The 19612-nt window shown below is 37.2% G+C and overlaps 1 protein-coding gene across 1 annotated transcript in view; it reads left to right on the top strand.

Moving 5' to 3' along the window:
- The window catches only part of LOC117299554, a 33846-nt gene that overhangs the window by 4504 nt on the left and 9730 nt on the right, over positions 1-19612 (top strand). The window contains exons 3-11 of the mRNA XM_033783105.1: positions 1356-1415; positions 2024-2092; positions 2955-3026; positions 3617-3685; positions 5603-5671; positions 13552-13617; positions 14600-14683; positions 16314-16385; positions 18421-18498. Of these exons, the coding sequence (XP_033638996.1) occupies positions 1356-1415; positions 2024-2092; positions 2955-3026; positions 3617-3685; positions 5603-5671; positions 13552-13617; positions 14600-14683; positions 16314-16385; positions 18421-18498 (639 nt within the window). The remainder of the gene's footprint in view (positions 1-1355; positions 1416-2023; positions 2093-2954; positions 3027-3616; positions 3686-5602; positions 5672-13551; positions 13618-14599; positions 14684-16313; positions 16386-18420; positions 18499-19612) is intronic.

Here is a 19612-nt window from a genome sequence, read left to right as displayed (position 1 = left end):
ACATTGCTTGTGACTGGTATTTAGCTGTTCTTTACTTAGCATAACAATTAAGTTGAGTCTTGGCCGGTAATCTGATTTTACAAAGCAAGGATTTTTTTTGCTTAAGCAAAAATGTGTGCTTAAGCAGCTCTATGAAATTGGGCCCAGGTCTACACTTCCTACACACCTAAGAAACACAACAACATACGAGTAGGCAAATGGCACTGACATTAGTGTTTGAATATTTAAAGTATTATGTAGTCAAAATTGTATCTAAAATATGAAATTAAATAATAGGCAAATTGGTTATACAAAAATAGGTGGAACAGTAAAGCCACTCCCTAAATTTGAAAACGAGGTGTTTTTGAAATGCAGTGAGAACACTACTTTTTTTTTTAAAGATGATCTACACATTTTGCATGTTTTCACTGGGCAAGGGTTAAGGCAGATTGCTTGGTTTGACATACTTTCACTTTATATATTTTGAACTTTATTTATTTCCTTTATTTACCTAGGGTGAGCCAAATCAGTAAAAAATAACCGGTTTCCATTTGGGCCCTGCATAGTTACATTGTTAAGAACAAATACATTAAAATATTAGAGAGTAAACATACATAATCACATTATACAACTAAAAGTCATACACTAAGCGTAAAATGTCTAAGAGTGTAAACGGAAAATTATAAGCAAAATAAACAAAAAATGAAGAGTGAAAATAATTGCTAGAGTAAAATCAACAGAAACTGTCACAATAAGGAGGTTAACAAAACAGACCAGCGGCTTTCCAAACAAAAGGGACCGGTCCCTACATTCAGGAATTCAAATCAAATTAATTGTGATTTAGATGAATGCACAATAGTAAAAGGCGGGAAAGAAGTACGAAGTAAAAAGCAACTCACAATTTATGTACAGAGTATACTATAAATTAAGCGATTAAGAATTTAAAAACTGACAGAGACTCAATTATCCTCAGACTAACTGGCAGATTGTTCCACATTTTGGCCTCAGAAAAGGCAAAGCTTGAGCACATGCTGCTTTCTTCCTTGGCCATTGGTACTCTCAGAGTAAGGTTGTCATTTATATACTTTCACTTTATGTATTTTTCATTTCTATAGACGATGTGACCTATGTTTACATTCAAACCGCCCTCTGTTGAAAAGAAACACTGTACACGTCATGTTTCGCCGGGCACTGAGTTGCGTAGTAAGATTGCGTACACTTTCTAGCTGGCTGCCAAAACACAAAGGTTTTGCCCGGCGGTATGCGCGCGAATCATGTTATGGTTTTCGTGTGACGTCAGAGGTCACATCGTCTATACTCACATTTTATGTATTTTGCATTTCTATACTTTCACTTTATGTATTTTTTTATTTCAGGGATGTATCACGCAATTCAATTTCGGGGCCTTTTCGTGTACCACCATTTCTTAAAGTCCTGTAAGTTTAAAGTTAAATTCATTTCTTGTTCATATTCACTCTTGTTATAATATAAATAAATCAAACCAGTATATTTCAAAGTTTATCATAATTTAAAAAAAAAATACTCCAGAACTTGTTTAGGTCTTTTATCGTGTGTGTGTCAGAAATCCAAGCATTTTGTCACCATTTAATTTATTATTATTATTTTGTTACCGTGTAACATAAGATCTCATGCCTTACACCACCATAGACCTTATCGCAAATACCAATGCGCAAGCGCTGACTGTTGAATGAGGTGCATTGTGGGATATATATGGATAAAATTTGGATACCAGCTAGACCACAATTCACCTAATTCCAAGCTTTACGCGCGCGCCCCAGTATTTGCGAAAAGGTCTATTGCGTGAAATGTTGCCGTAAGTCGTCCATTACTCGTAACGATATTAACCCTAGACAGACCCCCTATGATTTGCCCTGAGGTGTTTAGATTTCGGTGACAAGAAAGATAATTTAAACACAATTTAAATCACATTGGTGCCTTTAATTTGCAATAAAATTTTCTCGAAGATTGTAATTTGGTTTCCAATTTATGTGGAGCGAGTTTTATTTTCATTGTTTGATAACAGATCTGCTGGGTACAACCAGTTGCAAGATATAACAATGATGATGGCAACCGGGTTAAGGTTACAAACTGCGTAAGTATCTTATTTACCAGGAACAAAAAGTAAGATTTAAATTTCCGATCTCTTTAATTTATGTTGTTCCGAAAATACAAATAATCTCAATTATTAAATAATGATTATGGTAGATGGAAATTACATGCGTTCCTTTCTTTTTCAAGATTCTTTTCTTATTTCCGGATGATCCAGATATCAGAAAAACAGAGCGCCCTCCTACGTTCGTTACAAGAGTAGGAAACGAACCCCTTCTCTTTTCGATAAGTGCACTTGGTTCTTTTACATGCGTAATACAACACATGTGACCATCGGCTTTACGTCCCATCCGAAGGACGAAGCAATGGCTATGTGTCTTGCTTAAGGACACAAGTGTCACGGCTGGGGATTCGAACTTACACTGTGCTGATCAGAAACACCAGACTTTGAGTTCGGTGCTCTTAACCACTCGGCCACGACACTTCCTCTAAGTAACTTAGAGCAGCTTCGACTTCTGGCTTTGACGTACCAAAATGCAGTAATGAGCGCTACAGAAAATCCACACTACCCTCAAAAGCCAGAATCATGAAATAAATTATTGGGTTGGTGGGTAGATTTTGTGTATGTATAGATGTATGCCTTTTGCCTGCCTGTTGATATTCTTTGTTTTTTAGTTGCATGTTTTGTTTTACAATTTTTGTGACCAATTGTTTTTTCTTAAAAATAAAATTGTGTGGCTGTGTATAGATTTTGGTAATTCCATTTTTCTCAGATCTGTAAAAACTTTATAAATTTGAATGTTGTCGACCTTTTGGTTGTTTTTAATTAAGATTTAGTAAACCTACATAAACATTATTATTATTATTATTATTTTTAAAATTAATGTTTCTTTTTTTTTACCCAGAGATTTCAGAATGAACGAGGTTGAAGTTCTTCGAACGAATACATTTACAAACTGCACCGAGTTAATGGAAATGTAAGATTTATTTATTTATCAATCTGATCCTTTTCTTGTTTTCAAGGCACTGGATGCTATTGGTCTTTTCTCAAAACAGTTAGCATACAACCTTACTTGTTAAAGGAACACGTTGCCTTGAATCGGTCGAGTTGGCCTTTGAAAAGCGTTTGTAACCGTTTGTTATAAAATGCATATGGGTAGAAAGATGTTGTAAAAGTAAAATACAATGATCCACACAAACATGCCTCGAAATTGCACGGTTTTCCTTTAACCTCGTCGACTAACACGGTCGGCCATTTATGGGAGTCAAATTTTTGACTCCCATAAATGGCCGACCGTGTTTAGTTCGCACAGTAAAAGGAAAACCAGGCAATATCGAGGCAAACTTGTGTAGATCATTGTATTCTACTTTTAAAACATCTTTCCAACCATATGCAAAAAACGGTTACAAACGCTTTTTACAGACCAACTCGTCCGATCCATGGCAACGTGTTCTTTTAAGTGCTAACACATATCGGTGTAAACAGGTAAAATCAAAATGAACATAACTTATTGAAGTCTAACAATGATTACATATACTGTCAATTAGTTTTTGTTCGTAACTATAGTGTGCTGAACTGGAACAAGATAACCAAAATTGAACCAGAGGGTCTGGCTGTAACTGAGTTCACAAAAATGTAAGTCTAACATTAATTACTAATTGCCCCTCAATTAGCTCATTTAAATACCGACTAAAAACATTTTTACTAAATTTCCAACATAATTGATTGATTTGCTTTTTTATTCTGGTAGTTAGCGAAGCCGTTACTTAACTCATCTATGTTTTCTAATTCGCATTTTTTTGTTTATTTATTAGTCCCTTTGTTTACTTCGCATACATGTTCTGCTCCAGCGTGGTATATACCTTGTTTAACCATGGTTATACCTTTATGCAGTTATCTACTGTAGCAGTTAGTATTTATTTATCTGTCTAGGCTTAGTGCTGTTATCCTGTTTTGTTTCGTATTGTTGTAACGGGCACATCCACCACAAGCCTCAGCTTTTAGAATGATGCCTCCATGTGGAAATAATGATGTTATAATATTGATTGATTGAACATGTTTCATGAACATGTACAAATGTACATAACATTTGAGGCATTGCATGGTGAAGAATCAGTATTTATTTACTTCGCGGTAGAATACATAGCAAGACTATAGGACACTGACGTGATGACTTTTGTTTTTTGGCGGCGATTTATTTTGACGGCTTCTTTTAGCATATCTTTCTTACCATATACATTTCATAACAAACAGTTTCAAACGCTTTTCAAAGACCAACTCGTCCGATCCAAGGCAACGTGTTCCTTTAAGAAACCATTTCAAAACTGATTTTACGTACTTCACTGCTTATATTTCACTTAGTTACATGTTTGTTGTGCTGTCATTTAGCCTTCGCGAAAGACTCTGCTAGGGTCGAAACGTCAGGCCATTCAATATTTTTTGCATTTATATCATCGGTCCATTTGGTTGGTAAGTTGTTTGCAATCAGCTCACTCTTTGCTTCAATAAGTGTGTACAAACGTGCAGAGTGTTTAAAAAAAGTCGACTGAACAAGAAAGCAAACCCTTTTTTTAACGAGCATGGTCCTGTAACAAAAGTATAAGTAAAAAAATAAAAAATAATAATAAATTAGACCCTTGTGCGCAACCTCCGTTTCAACCATAGAGCTATATATATTGACTAGAGCGCTAACACCCCGTTGTACACACGCACTAAGGTTTTGAAGCCGTGTGGGCGCATCCATGTTTATGTACAAACCAATACAAAAGCTTGAAATTTTGTACGGCAATGGGCCATATTTTTGACCGCGTGAGGGCGCTCTCAATCACTTCCGGGGGTATATTCATTCATACCCAAAACAGTTTTTAAAGATTGGAACACATTATAACCACAGACATCTAATCCATCACAGACAATAAGACTTTTAAAGGAGCCGTTATAATCCACCTCTAAAGCAAATTGAAACTACGGCGTAACAAAAGTGACAGAACGCCTATTAATTTGTGCAGGGCGAATCGCGTGTACCCCCGGAAGTGATCAAAATACTATTTATAGCGCCCTCGCGCGGTCAAAAATAAGGGGCATTGTACGGCTATTTGCATGATAGTGCGTTTGTTCTTTCTTATGTGTCATCGAAGCAAAGAATGCAGCAAATGTAAACGCACAATCTGCTGATCAGCGCACAAACTGCGAGCGTCATGTGCGTCATGATTAAAATGCGCGTTTACTTTTTTTAGTACGCAATCAAGTCGAAGTTACGGTTTTCGTAGCGCGGTTGTACGCGAGTGGACAGTTGCGTACGTATACGCACACGCAGAATGTAAAATAATCGCGGCAATGTGTGTTCTCTAAAAATTCCGAATTCACGCAACACATCAAACATGTCTGCGCCCAGGGTGGCTTCAAAACGCAGAGCAAGTTAGCGCTCTAGTCAATATATATAGCTCTATGGTTTCAACTTTAATAATTTGTGTATACTTTCTCAGCTAAATAATTTCTCTCTGTTTGTATAAACAATCAAACTTTAACATGTTTTATGTTCTCTTTTTACAGAAGATTGAACGACAACCGAGTAACAGAGCTAAGTCTAGCTATGTTTGGTGGTAGACGCTACACAACATTGTAATTAAACAACACATCTTAATGGAACCTTCCTATGAAATATGCTAAATACATTCACGCATGCGTACAGACCCTGTTGGTTGGCAAACGCCGTAGAGTTGTGCACTAAGCAGACGCGCAATTGCGTCTGCGTCACGCACCCATTAGCCGTGTACAAAAAAGCGCGATGTTCCCTCATTCTGCCAACAGAGGGCGGTTTGAATGTAAACATAGGTCACATCGTCTATAGGATTTGAGGCAATGCATGCTGTATATCAATAGGCCGTGTCCGAATTGGCGACTTCGGCTACAGCTACGGATAAGGCGCGCGCGTCTGCTATTCTCCAACACTGACAGACGCGCTGATCTAGCCGTAGCTGTAGCCGAAGTCGCCCATTCGGACACGGCCTATATTTGGTTTGCGGTAACACCATGTGTGTATCTACTGTTTTTTAACCACTACCAGGCGGAAGGTATAAAAAAAATGGCCGGGACTGCTACTTGAGCTAATAGGATAGTAACTAATTATCTATACATTCCGCCCGGGTAGTAGTTAATAAGCAGGACAGTTCTTTTCGGAACTGAGAAGTCTTCCGAACATTCAAAAAATCTACTCCGCGGTAGTAGAATAAAGAAAGACTAGACATAGTTTTTTTGTTAATTACAAAAACACGGTGTTCGGTTGGACGTTACGTGATGACGTAGTTCAAAAACATTGAACCATAAAGATGTTTTTTATACAATGTGTCGTTATTTTATAGTTAAACTTGTATCACACTTTTTAACGCCTTGTTTCTTCACAAATGCAATATGTTTGTGTGAGATTGGCATCAGAAACAAATGTAGAAACAAACACAAGGTGTTCGGGTATCGTCAGGGTCAGGGTTTGAGTCAATGAAATAAGCTCGTCAAATAGATCGTCAAAATGCAAAAAATTTTTTCTCGATGTGTATTATGGTAATTTAGCATCAAAAAGGCTGTTGCTCGAACAACTAACAATTAAAGGAACACGTTCCCTTATGAGGTGCCAAGTGTAAACTTATTGTTTAACGCAACTATTTACAAATGATTCATTATTTTATATATCATTTATTATTTAACATTATTTAATCTTTGTTTACAAATAATCAGTTTTTCACAACACAATTATTTATATATATTCGTATGAAATCTTTCACTATATATAAACAATCCTAATATACACAATTTCATTATTTATAAGTAATGTAGACGGATATTGGCCAACCGTGTTAGTCGGTGAGGTAAAAGGAAAACCATGCAATTTCGAGTGATACTTGTGTGGATCATTATATTCTACTTTTAAAATCTTTTTAATCACATGCATTTTTTAACAAACGGTTACAAACGCTTTCCAGCGACCAACTCGACCGATCCAAGGCAACGTGTTCCTTTCAATGGAGAGCTAACATTTTTTTTCGTAATGTCAAAAGTTGCACTAATAGTTGCTAGCTCATAAATGACAATAACAAAACATTTACACCGGCTGTTGGAACCCTGGATTAATTAGTTACGTTCCAAACATGAATAATTCACCAGTACAAACTATAAAGTGCAAATTTTACCATGTGACCTTTACTGATGTGACCTTTACTGACTCCTTTTCCATAAAAGTATCTTCGGGTTTATGGTTCTTTCCACAAAGACGAATAAAGAACAAAAACATGTTGCGTTTCTCAGCGACCATTGTAATATTGACAAGCTGTATAGGGGACATGTCATCAGCGCAAAGAACAAATTTGATTTATTGTTTGAAGTGCTGCTCAAGCATTATATGAAACGGCCGGCGCAGATTTCCAGCGATTTTCAACACACTGAACAGCAAAGTGGATGCATATCGGAAAAATTATTCCAGCAATTTTCCAGGCATTGTAAGTAAGCATGGAAAAAGCGGTACGGTCCGTGCTTATCCCAAACGCTTCCAAAAAGTATGGGAAACGTTGGGCGCATTTCCGAGCCGATTCCAAAAGATGAAAAATGAAGGGCACAGATCAAAGCCGTTTTCATGCAGTGGTGCACAATTCAGGCCGTTTCGAGACTCCTTAACTTTTGAATTCGGTCGGTGTAATTACGCTTGTCGAAATGATCTTTGAACAAAATGTCAGAAAACGTAAGGAATAAAGAAATAGCTTAGCTCTTGGTCCATATCGTAGGAATTTGTTTTTACTAAAACAGCAACTTTTGCACATGCAGGGGAAGTGTCCGACCAAAGAGCTACAAGAAAGAGCAAACATTACGACTCGATGACACGTGATTTAGGAGATATATCTTTGGTTAAATATAAGCATTGAATTCGCGTGACCTGACATTTAATGATGTCATTCTAAAAAAAATTAACGAAAATTATAATTAGGTCTCCGTTCTACAAACTGGAGTTAATTCGAATTTCATCTTGCACAGCTGTTTGACATAATTATTCCACTTACTGCAAGTACTGATTTGTACTTTTCAGATTGATATGGTTGCGAAGATAATAATTAAAATGTTCACCTTAGTTTGTATTTGTGAATACAAACTAAGGTGATCAAATGTTGGCCAAGTCTTTATCTATCCGATGCTGAAATATGAACATCATAGCTTCAATATTCGTTGAGATACAGCAACAAGCAAATTGTAGTTTTTCAACACTAAAAACCTTGCCATGACGTCATCAATGACGTCATCAATCCAAAAAAGTGGCAGTTTCATCTACGCACTAGTGTCTATGTACAAAGTAAGTTTTAAGTTTGTACAAGCTTTACTTTTGCTTTAAAAGCTCAAAAGTTGTTTTTGATGAAAAAATGCGAAGGCGAACTTTGACCCAGGGTAACGACCGGAAGTTAAGGTCATACGATTTTGGCATTAACTTTTCAAATGTTGTCCAAGTCTTTATCTATCTGATGGCCAAGTATGAACTTCATAGCATTCATATTCGTTGAGATACAGCGAAAAGCAAATGTCGTTTTTCAACTTTAAAAACCTTGCCATGACGTCATCAATGACGTCATCATTCCCAAAAAGTGGCGGTTTCATCTACTCACTATTGCCTATGTACATAGTAAGTTTTAAGTTTATACAAGCTTTACTTTTGTTTAAAATTGCTGGAGAAGGTTCGCAGGGAAAGAAGAACGCGAGGAACTAGACATAGTGTTTTTTGTTAATTACAAAAACACGGTGTTCGGTTGGACGTTACGTGATGACGTAGTTCAAAAACATTGAACTATAAAGATGTTTTTTATACAATGTGTCGTTATTTTATAGTTAAAGTTGTATCATACTTTTGACCGCCTTGTTTCTTCACAAATGCAATATGTTTGTGTGAGATTGGCATCAGTTTTTTTGTTTGCAACTTATGAAAGCCCTTTAAAAATCTAGCTCACCCCTGCACTTGATGCTGTACACAGATTTGAGAATCAACAGCGCCCTCTTTGGTGGGCAAAAAGAGAGCGCTGTTGGAAATTCCCCCAAAAACTTTCGCGCCATATGATTTTTACAAATTTTAAACGTTGTTTTATTGTTATTTAATACCCGATAACGTAATTTTGAAGGTTCAACTATCTGTTGAGTTTCAAGGTTCAAATCGATCTCAATCTTGAGTTATGCCGTAGTTAAGCTCAAAAGTTGTTTTTTTTTATAAAAAAAACACGGAGGCGAACTTTTACCCAGGGCAACGACCCGGAAGTTAAGGTCGTACGATTTTGGCGTTAACTTTTCAAATGTTTCCCAAGTCTTTATCTTTCCGATGCCCAAGTATGAACATCATAGCTTTTATATTCGTTGATATACAGCAACAAGCAAATGGTCATTTTTAAACATTAAAAACCTTGTCATGACCTCATCAATGACGTCATCATTCCAAAAAGTGGCGGTTTCATCTACTCACTAATGCCTATGTACATAGTAAGTTTTAAGTTTGTACTAAGCTTTACTTTTGTTTAAAAGCTCAAAAGTTGTTTTTTTCATGTAAAATACACGAAGGCGAACTTTGACCCAGGGTAACGACCCGGAAGTTAATGTCGTACGATTTTGGCGTTAACTTTTCAAATATTGTCCAAGTCTTTATCTATCCGATGCTGAAATATGAACATCATAGCTTTTTTATTCGTTGAGATACAGCAATAAGCAAATGGTAATTTTTCAAAATTCAAAACCCTGTCATGACGTCATCAATGACGCCATCATTCCCAAAATATGGCGGTTTCTTCCACTCACTATTGCCTATGAACATAGTAAGTTTTAAGTTTGTACAAGCTTTACTTTTGTTTAAAAGCTCAAAAGTTTTTTTTTCTGTAAAATACACGAAGGCGAAATTTGACCCAGGGTAACGACCCGGAAGTTAAGGTCGTACGATTTTGGCGTTAACTTTTCAAATATTGTCCAAGTCTTTATCTATCCGATGCTGAAATATGAACATCATAGTATTTCTATTCGTTGAGATACAGCAACAAGCAAATGGTCATTTTTCAAAATTAAAAACCCTGTCATGACGTCATCAATGACGTCATCATTCCAAAAAAGTGGCGGTTTATTCCACTCACTATTGCCTATGAACATAGTAAGTTTTAATTTTGTACAAGCTTTACTTTTGTTCAAATGTTGTCCAAGTCTTTATCTATTCGATGCCTAAGTATGAACATCATAGCTTTTATATTCGTTGAGATACAGCAACAAGCAAATGGTATTTTTTCAACATTAAAAACCTTGTCATGACGTCATTAATGTCGTCATCATTCCAAAAAAGTGGCGGTTTCATCTACTCACTATTGCCTATGTACACAGTAAGTTTTAAGTTTGTACAAGCTTTACTTTTGTTTAAAATTGCTTGGGAAGGTTCAGAGGGAAAGAAGAACACGAGGAAAATTAAATCTATGAACAGATTGTTGATAGCTTTTTAATTTTCACAGAAAGTAAAAGTGTAAATCTATTACATTTATACCTTTCTTTGCAGAGAAAATAAATGCTAAGGTTAATACTTATTAAAGCGATGTATTTTATTAGTAAAGAGCTAACTATGTGCAAAGTTTGAAGGTTTGTGATCCTTGTAATGTTTAACTCAAGAGTAAACTTCTTAAAAGGTTAACTGGATTTTGGGAAACTTTATACGAAACAACAGTTTACTAATTTTAGACTTGTGAAGTAAATAACTGTAAAAGACTTATTTATTAAGTATTACAGAGGTTTCGCAAGTGTACGACACGGGTACAGATACAACTACGATAACTGGGATGCACGTTAGATTTTGTTAGGCATTAAATAAACACTTATTTTGAAAAGCAATGATTTTCACACAAAGCTTACCGTGTAGCGCGCTAAACACTGCCGTGAGTGCCGGTTAGAAACACCCTTCACGAGTCGATGTCACGAATCCGCTTCCCGGTGTTTGATCAAAACATAACCAATGTTCGTCTTTTTCTGGTTGCATTTTCTCACATAATTAAAAGTCATACGAATCACTGAAGTAGGTGGCCATCTCAGCGAAGCTTCGTCTTTAATTCCGTTTTGATAATTAAGCCATGAGAAGGGCGACCAGGGGAACAATTTGACGCCGAATATGAGCGGACTTCAATTGTAAAATGTTGGTACACCATTAAACTAGCGCTACGTTGTAAGTACAATGACCTGAGACTTGTCAAAACATGAATGGAAATCACGCGTACAGTCAAACGATGCACTATTCCGAGCAGAACACACAGGCCTCGTGGACTGATAAAGGTGTGATCAATGGAGCGGAACGGCCAGCCAAAGCGCTTTTGCAGTGTACGCAGTTATCACGCGGGTCAACACATCCGTGGGCTTTATCGTCCGATTTCGACCAGAGTTTCAGGTCAAATTGGTATCATCTCTGTGGGAAAGTTTGAGCAGGATCACTCATCTATGACGGGATGCAAAATTTGAAATGTTACGTAGTTTTAGAGATCAAAATTTGTAAAATTGTTCAACTTTTGGTTTGAACCAGAAGTCAAGGTCAAATGGGGTCATTTTGTGTGTAGCGTTTTTTGAAGTTTGATCGACCTGTCCGATGATATGTAGATTGTCAAAATCCATTATGTGGTTCAGGAGTTATGATTTCTTTAAAACATTTAACTTTGATTTGTTGTAATTCAAAACCTGATGACGTCATCATGACATCATTAAGTTTGTGTGGTCTTATTATTAAGGTTCAATTGTCTGAGGAGTTTCAATGTTAAATTCCATATCAATCTTGAGTTATGACAACAAATTGTCTTTTTTTACAAAAAAACACAAAAAACACAAAGGCAGAGTTTGACCTTCCGGTACGACCGGAAGATGAGGTCATACGATTTTTGCGTTAACTTTTCAAATGTTGTCCAAGTTTTTATCTATGTGATGCCCAAGTATGAACATCATAGCATTAATATTCGTTGAGATACAGCAAAAAGCAAATGTCGTTTTTCAACTTTAAAAACCTTGCCATGACGTCATCAATGACGACATCATTCCCAAAAAGTGGCGGTTTCATCTACTCACTGGTGCCTATGTACATAGTAAGTTCTAAGTTTATACAAGCTTAACTTTTGTTTAAAAGCTCAAAAGTTGTTTTTTGATGAAAAAACACGAATAAAAAAACACGAAGGCGAACTTTTACCCAGGGTAACGACCCGGAAGTTAAGGTCGTACGATTTTTGCGTTAACTTTTCAAATGTTGTGTAAGTCTTAAACTATCTGATGCCTAAGTATGAACATCATAGCTGTTATAATCGTTGAGATACAGCAACAAGCAAATGATCATTTTTGAACATTAAAAACCCTGTCATGACGTCATCATTGACGTCATCATTCCAAAAAAGTGGCGGTTTCATCTAATCACTATAACCTATGTACATAGTAAGTTTTAAGTTTGTACAAGCTTTACTTTTGTTTTAAAGCTCAAAAGTTGTTTTTTGATGAAAAAATGCGAAGGCGAACTTTGACCCAGGGTACCGACCGGAAGTTAAGGTCATACGATTTTGGCGTTAACTTTTCAAATGTTGTCCAAGTCTTTATCTATCTGATGCCCAAGTATGAACATCATAGCATTCATATTCGTTGAGATACAGCAAAAAGCAAATGTCGTTTTTCAACTTTAAAAACCTTGCCATGACGTCATCAATGACGTCATCATTCCCAAAAAGTGGTTTTAAGTTTGTACAAGCTTTACTTTTGTTTAAAATTGCTGGAGAAGGTTCGCAGGGAAAGAAGAACGCGAGGGAAAAAAAACAAAAAAAAAAACAGAACAATTACAATAGTTGTTCGGCTGTTGGCCGAACACCTAAAAAAAAAAACAGAACAATAACAATAGTTGTTCGGCTGTTGGCCGAACACCTAATCATTCTCTAAGAACAATCTCTACTTAGTACCTGGCAAGTAGATACACTTATGGTGCTACCGCAAACCAAATAAAGACAGCAACAAAGGTAACGCGGCTGTTGTAAAAGCACCTATAATTTTAAACTTGTTACTCGTATTCGAAAAATGAAAATACCAGGAGACGGAAAACTTAATTATGGTGATTTTGACACATCGGAAATGTTGTCGTTGTACCTGCTTACAGTTGAAAAGTGCACACTTCCATTGGACAAGAGCAGATTTTCAAAATTCCCGCTATTAGCTTCACGCTGAATCAGAGGAGAGATCAATCATGTCAATAGGAGTTACTGCAACAATAAACATTGACACTTTTATCCTGTAAGCACATACCGCGACAACAATACGCGACCGATTGAAACAAACAAGGTATCAAAATCACCGTAACAAAATTTTCCGTCTCCTGGTATTTTAATTTTCAGAATACGCATAACAAGTTTTAAATTATAGGTGCTTTTACAACAGCCGCGTAACTTTTTTTTTGCTGTCTTTATATATTGATGTGTAATGACACACATTAAATTTATCGTATATTTTAGAGGCATCATGAGGAATCGTTTGACACGGATAGAGAGCTACACATTAGGAGGTTTTACGAATACAATGTGAGTGGTTTACTACACAGGCTTTTAATGGGCGCGTTCGTTTAGCTTCCCTGGGTCGACCCCGGTTCCCCGGTACGTTTGAATAGCTTTGACGGGGCTCCCTCGTCGCCATTTTGTTTCCCCCCAAACAACATTGCAATGATTTGGTAAAGAGCAGGCCAATTGCGTTATGACGTAATCTGACGGAAAGAGCCAACCACAGCGGCAGGGTAAACAAATATTCATCCCCCAGTGCCCTGCTTGTGGAGTGGGTCACTTGGGGTGACCTGAGGTGCATGCCGTCACTACGAGAGGGCGAGTGTGATCGTTCGATTAGCTCTTGTCAGGGGCTCACCCGAGTGAGCACCGCGGGGTCGACCCAGGGAAGCTTATCGAACACCCATTATAAATATTTTTGTTTTGGACGCCAGGTGGTTGTGTGCTTTCATGCTTAAATTCGAGACCACTCAAAAACTACACAATAAAATAAAAAAATCCATCCTTAGCAAAAAAAACCGCAAGTCTCTGATTTCATACATAACAGCCCAGACTACCTTTTAGCGTCATGCTATGCTGTGAAAATGTGGCGAAAGGGGACTTAAAATAAGAACAACCTTGAAACTATGGGTGCGTTTGATTACCTTCCCAGGGTCGACCCCGATCGAGCTTTGGTGTCATTCCAGGGGCTCACCCGGGTCAGTCCCAAGTGCCGTGCTTGTGCAGTGGGTCACTTGGGGTGGCCCAATATGCTTGACATCACCACGAGAGGGTGAGTGGTCGTTCGGTTAGCCCTACTCTTGTCATCAGGGGCTCACCCGAGTGAGCACCGCGGGGTCGACACAGGGAAGCTAATCGAACGCACCTTAAACAACAACTTATTGTAGTACACATTGTTTACTAAAAAATTGTAAAAGACAATTGCATCCTTTTCCATACTATTCGTTTTTGTTTACACTGATAGTGATACTGTGGTCTTATAACCCGACTTTTCTTTCCACTGCAGACGGCTCGAAGGCAACAATTTACAGGAACTTCCAGATGACCTATTTACATATAAGACAGATTCTGAACGGCGTGTTCATGACATGTGAGTTTTTTGGCTTTTCTGAAGTCTTTTGTTTTTGTTTTTGAGAAAACTTTTTGTTTTGCTTAGGGCATTAAAGGCAGTGGACACTATTGGTAAATACTCAAAACAATTATTTGCATAAAACCTTACTTGGTAACGAGGAATGGGGAGCTGTTGATAGTATAACACATTGTGAGAAACGGCTCCCTCTGAAGTAACGTCGTTTTCGAGAAAGAAGTAATTTTCAACGAATTTGATTTCGAGACCTTAGGTCTTGAGGTCTCGAAATCAAGCATCTGAAAGCACACAACGTCTTTCATTATTATCTCGCAACTTCGACCGACCAATTAATTGAGCTCTAGTTTTTACAGGTTTGTTATTTGTTGCATATTATGTTGAGATACACCGAGTGAGATGACTGTCTTTGACAATAACTAATAGTGTCCAGTGTCTTTAATACCTACAACTTCATTCACAAAATTACATCTGGATTGTTGAAGATCATGAACTAAACGATTCGGTTTTGTTTTACAAATAAAAAATGATGTATGATGTTACTTGCATATAACATGATTCGCGCGCACACCGCCGGGCAAAACCTTTGTGTTTTGGCAGCCAGCTAGAAAGTGTATGCAATCTTACCATGACTACGTGTCTTTTTGCCCGGAGAAACATGACGTATACAGTGTTTTTATAACAGAGGGCTGTTTAAATGTAAACATAGGTCGTATCGTCTATATGGACAAAATCAAAATGAATATTCTTTATCCCCGATGCAAATGTAACATCTAATAAAATAAGTCGTCACAGTACCCGCTGCTAAAACAAATGATTCGAGCTGTCTCTAGCTACCAGGCAGTGTCGGTGGTCTAGTTGGTAAGACACTGCTGTAATACACATGTGATTTATTTGCAAAGAACTCGGTAAATAGTAGTGAGTGTACAGTGCTAACACACATCGATGCAAGAGTGAAACCAAACAGAAAAGACCTGAAGGCATCTCAAACACTACTCAAACGGATCAAACTACTATTGTTATTATTGTGGAAGTGTCGTGGCCGAGCGGTTAAGATTCAGCACCGGATTCAAACTCTAGTGTTTCTGATCAGCAGAGTGTTTAAAAACTGGTCAACCTTTTAGCTCCTTTTAAAGGAACCTTACAGATTTGGTTTTGCTAACAAAACAGTTGCTGGCAGTGTACGCGCTTTATGTAACCCACCATACAAATAAACTGACAAACCTCTAGAAGTTTGAGATCAATCGGCCATCTGGGTCACGAGATAATAGTAAAAAACCGATTACAAATTTTGCTTTGCATCGATGCCAAAACAAAATTGAATAAAACGCTCACTGAGCGATAAACTCCAAACGCGAAATTAGACTATTTATTTCTCATCAAATATGAAATTTCAGAGAAAAATATTTCAAGGGATGTTTTCTACTATCATCATCATAAATTATACCATGTAAGTTTTATGTAAATCTGTGTTCTACACGATTTGTTTTCTTTTCAATTATGTAACGTTTCTTTAAATATATTTGTATACTGTACATGTTCTAGTGCAATTCAACCATATCGGTTGTCATACTGTTCGTTCCTTTGTAAATATCAAAAAGGAATATAAATAATATAATATTATTGTTGTTTACAGTTACCTCTCTAGCAACCCTATTCGAAAGATCTCTCCATTACTGTTCAGAGGTGTATATTTGGCCAGAGCTTTGTAAGTAAATATGTCTTTGTTTTTTTTACTATAATAATAATAATAATAATAACATTAATAATAACTAGACATTAGGTGTTTGTGAACAAACACAAAGCTGTTCCGTGTTCTTTTGCTTGGATTATGTGCTAAAATGACCAAGGAGTCTATAACTGAAAAAAAGGTTTGAAAATGTTGAATAGTTCTTGAGTTATGGTGCCACTTCCGGTTGACCCGGAAGTAGAGGTCGACGTGGGGTCACGGTAACCTAAGGCTAATCTCCAATGCCCAAGGAGTCTCTAACTAAAAATAGTTTGAAAAATTGATATACTAAAAAAAATAATAATAATGCCAAAACTTATAAAGCGCCCTTATCATGTAGACATGCTCTAGGGAGCTGGACATGGAAATATGGACAAATTAAAACATAGGAAAACACGGAATTATAGCAACGGGAGGCAAAATAAATAAAAAAACATTCAACCAGTTAGTAAACAAACTTAATAAATAGAAATCCTGAAGTATTAAAAACGCAATTAGGTCTAAAACCTAAAATACAAAACATGATTAATACTATTAACATCACAGTCCAAAATTAGCATTTCAACACGCAAATCATGTGGCAGTTGAATAGATTCCCTTACGGTACTGTTAAATGCAGTGGACACTATTAAAATAACTAAATAATTATTGGCATAAAACCTTACTTGGTAACGAGTAAAAATGTGAAGAGGTTGATAGTATAAAACATTGAGAGAAACGGCTCCCTCTGTGAAGACAGTAGTTTTCGAGAAAGAAATAGGCCTATTTTTCCACGAACTTGATTTCGAGACCTCATAATTAGAGTTTGAGGTCTCGAAATTAACAATCTGAAGCCACACAACTTTGTGTGACAAGGGTGTTTTTTCATAGTTTTTTCCGCAACTTCAACGACCAATTGAGCTCAAATTGCCACAGGTTTGTTAATGCATATGTTGAGATACAGCAAGTGAGAAGACTGGTCTTCAATTACCAATAGTGTCCAATAATTAATTTAAATAATTTCTGGAAAGTAGGGCCGAAGCTGTGATAAAAGCTAATAGGAGGAATCTTTACATGTGAGATCTTTTCTTCCACAGTAAAAAACGGCCCCGGTTACCCCACCTGGAATTCACTGCCCGCTTTTGTATCCATCTCAGCCATTATAATGGGCAATTGTTAAAGGATTATGGACTTGGGGGATTAATCCCAGCTTAAGGTTTTGTCCATTGTTTGGTCTTTGGAAGGGGAGTCATGGGTGTGGACTTGACAACAATGACCCAAAAGGGAAAAGTTTGAAGCTGGGCCAGTACACCCAGTTGCTTGACTGGGTGGGATATAGTGGGCGGTTTTTTTTTACCGTGGAAAAAAAAAGATATCACGCCCTTGATGTGTACTTTCAACAATTAGACAATGGTTAAACCGTTTATGTCAAGAACTATGTTCAGATGAAGTGGCATAACCCAAAACTACAATACATCGAACTCAGATTTTTTTCTCAAAATGTGGTACATGCATAGAGCTATATTAAATTGACAACATAGTCAATATATATAGCTCTCCTTGTATACGTTTATTGAACATTACTTTGAGTGACAACCAGCGGTTCTTTTTAGAATCATCCTACACATTTAGAGATAGTCATTACAGGGTGTTACCGCATACCTTTCCATACATGTATTCTACCAAAGGCCGATGACCTCCTTACGAAGTTAGTGTTTCTTTCTTATGATTTCAAGAGTACATACCACTGTGTACTCAACAAAAGAACTATTAGGTTCTGGGAGGGCACTTTTTTTATTTTTTTTATTACAGTTTTTTTGAATTTTGCCCTTCCCTTGTTTTATTGTTTTGTCCGAAGAAACAAAAAAAAAAAAATAAATAAATAAAGAAAAATGGCAATCCATTGCACTGTCCCGCACTGCAAAGAACTGCAATCTACTGCACTAAATTTAATGGTTTAAATCATTATCCGAATTTTTGAAAGCATGAGTCGATGTTTGTGGAGTTTTGATTTTATATTTTTTTCCCTGTTCAGATCTTTTTCTGGAGACAAGCTGATTGATGAGAGACTACCAAAGGATTTGTTGGTCAACATGACGGTGGTGTACTTGATGTAAGTAGTCGATGTAGCGATTCAAACGGATGTAAATACTAGCTGACAAGCACTGACAAAATTACTCTCAAACCAAGCAAAATAAAAGTAACAAAACAAAAATAGTCTTTAAGTGGTCTTTAATCTGGCGATCGATAGTTCGCTGTTCTAGTTATACTATTATATTAATTTTGTTTTTTACCCATATACACCGATGTGTGTCAGCATTGTATACTCAGTACTTACCCGATTTATGTGTAAAAAAAACACACAGCCATATTACCCGAGTATTTATGCCTGTGATTTTTTTTCACAGAATTCGGGTATCAAGTACTGAGTATACAGTGCTAACACACATCGGTGTATATGGGTAAAAACCAAAATTAATATTCTTTATCCCCGATGCAAATTTTACATCTATTAAAGTTGGAAGGGGTCTAGTTTTAAGGCCAGGTGTGGCGGTTTCATTTTTCCGCTGTGTTCAGTTTTCCGAATGACCAAATACGGTAGCATTACGTCATGCGATGCCTGCGCACAGCAAGCGAAAGTAGTCAATTTTTTAGTGCCGTATTGAGTCATCCGTTACCCCCCCCCCGGTAGCTGTCATGGCGGCGTCCACGAGTCGAGTACAACTAGCGGCAAACGCGTTGATCGTATGAGTTGTTTTTTATGCAAGCAGAGTGTGACCTGCCTAAAGTTGTACCCATGAATACATGTAAAGATTGTGCCAGAGATTATGTGACTACACAGAAAAGAATCGTAATAATAAACAATTTGGGGTCACTGCTGAGAGAACTACAGTACTCGCCAGGGTACTCGCGGCGGTATCTGACAGGTCATCCGGAAAACTGAACACGCCGGAAAGCTAAAACTGTTCGAACAACGTGCTGATATGTCCGACTACGTCACCCGGAAAACTGAACACGGCGGAAGACTGAAACCGCCACACCGGTCACACAGGCCTCGACAACGAGAACGAAAACGAGAATGTTAACAATGCACACCCTCGATTGGTTGAATAAGCGTGGGCGTATTCTGCGTGGAGCAATTCAACCAGTAGAATGCTTTCTCTTTGCTTCGTGGACGTTATCGTTTTCGTTATCGCTGCAGTGTGGCTCGGCCTTTACACATCTCA

This window comes from Asterias rubens, chromosome 14 (genome assembly GCF_902459465.1).
Source record: "Asterias rubens chromosome 14, eAstRub1.3, whole genome shotgun sequence".
NCBI classification, from domain to species: Eukaryota; Metazoa; Echinodermata; class Asteroidea; order Forcipulatida; family Asteriidae; genus Asterias; species Asterias rubens.
The sequence above is the reverse complement of the archived record's forward strand: the minus strand, read 5'-3'. Positions and strand labels throughout refer to the sequence as shown.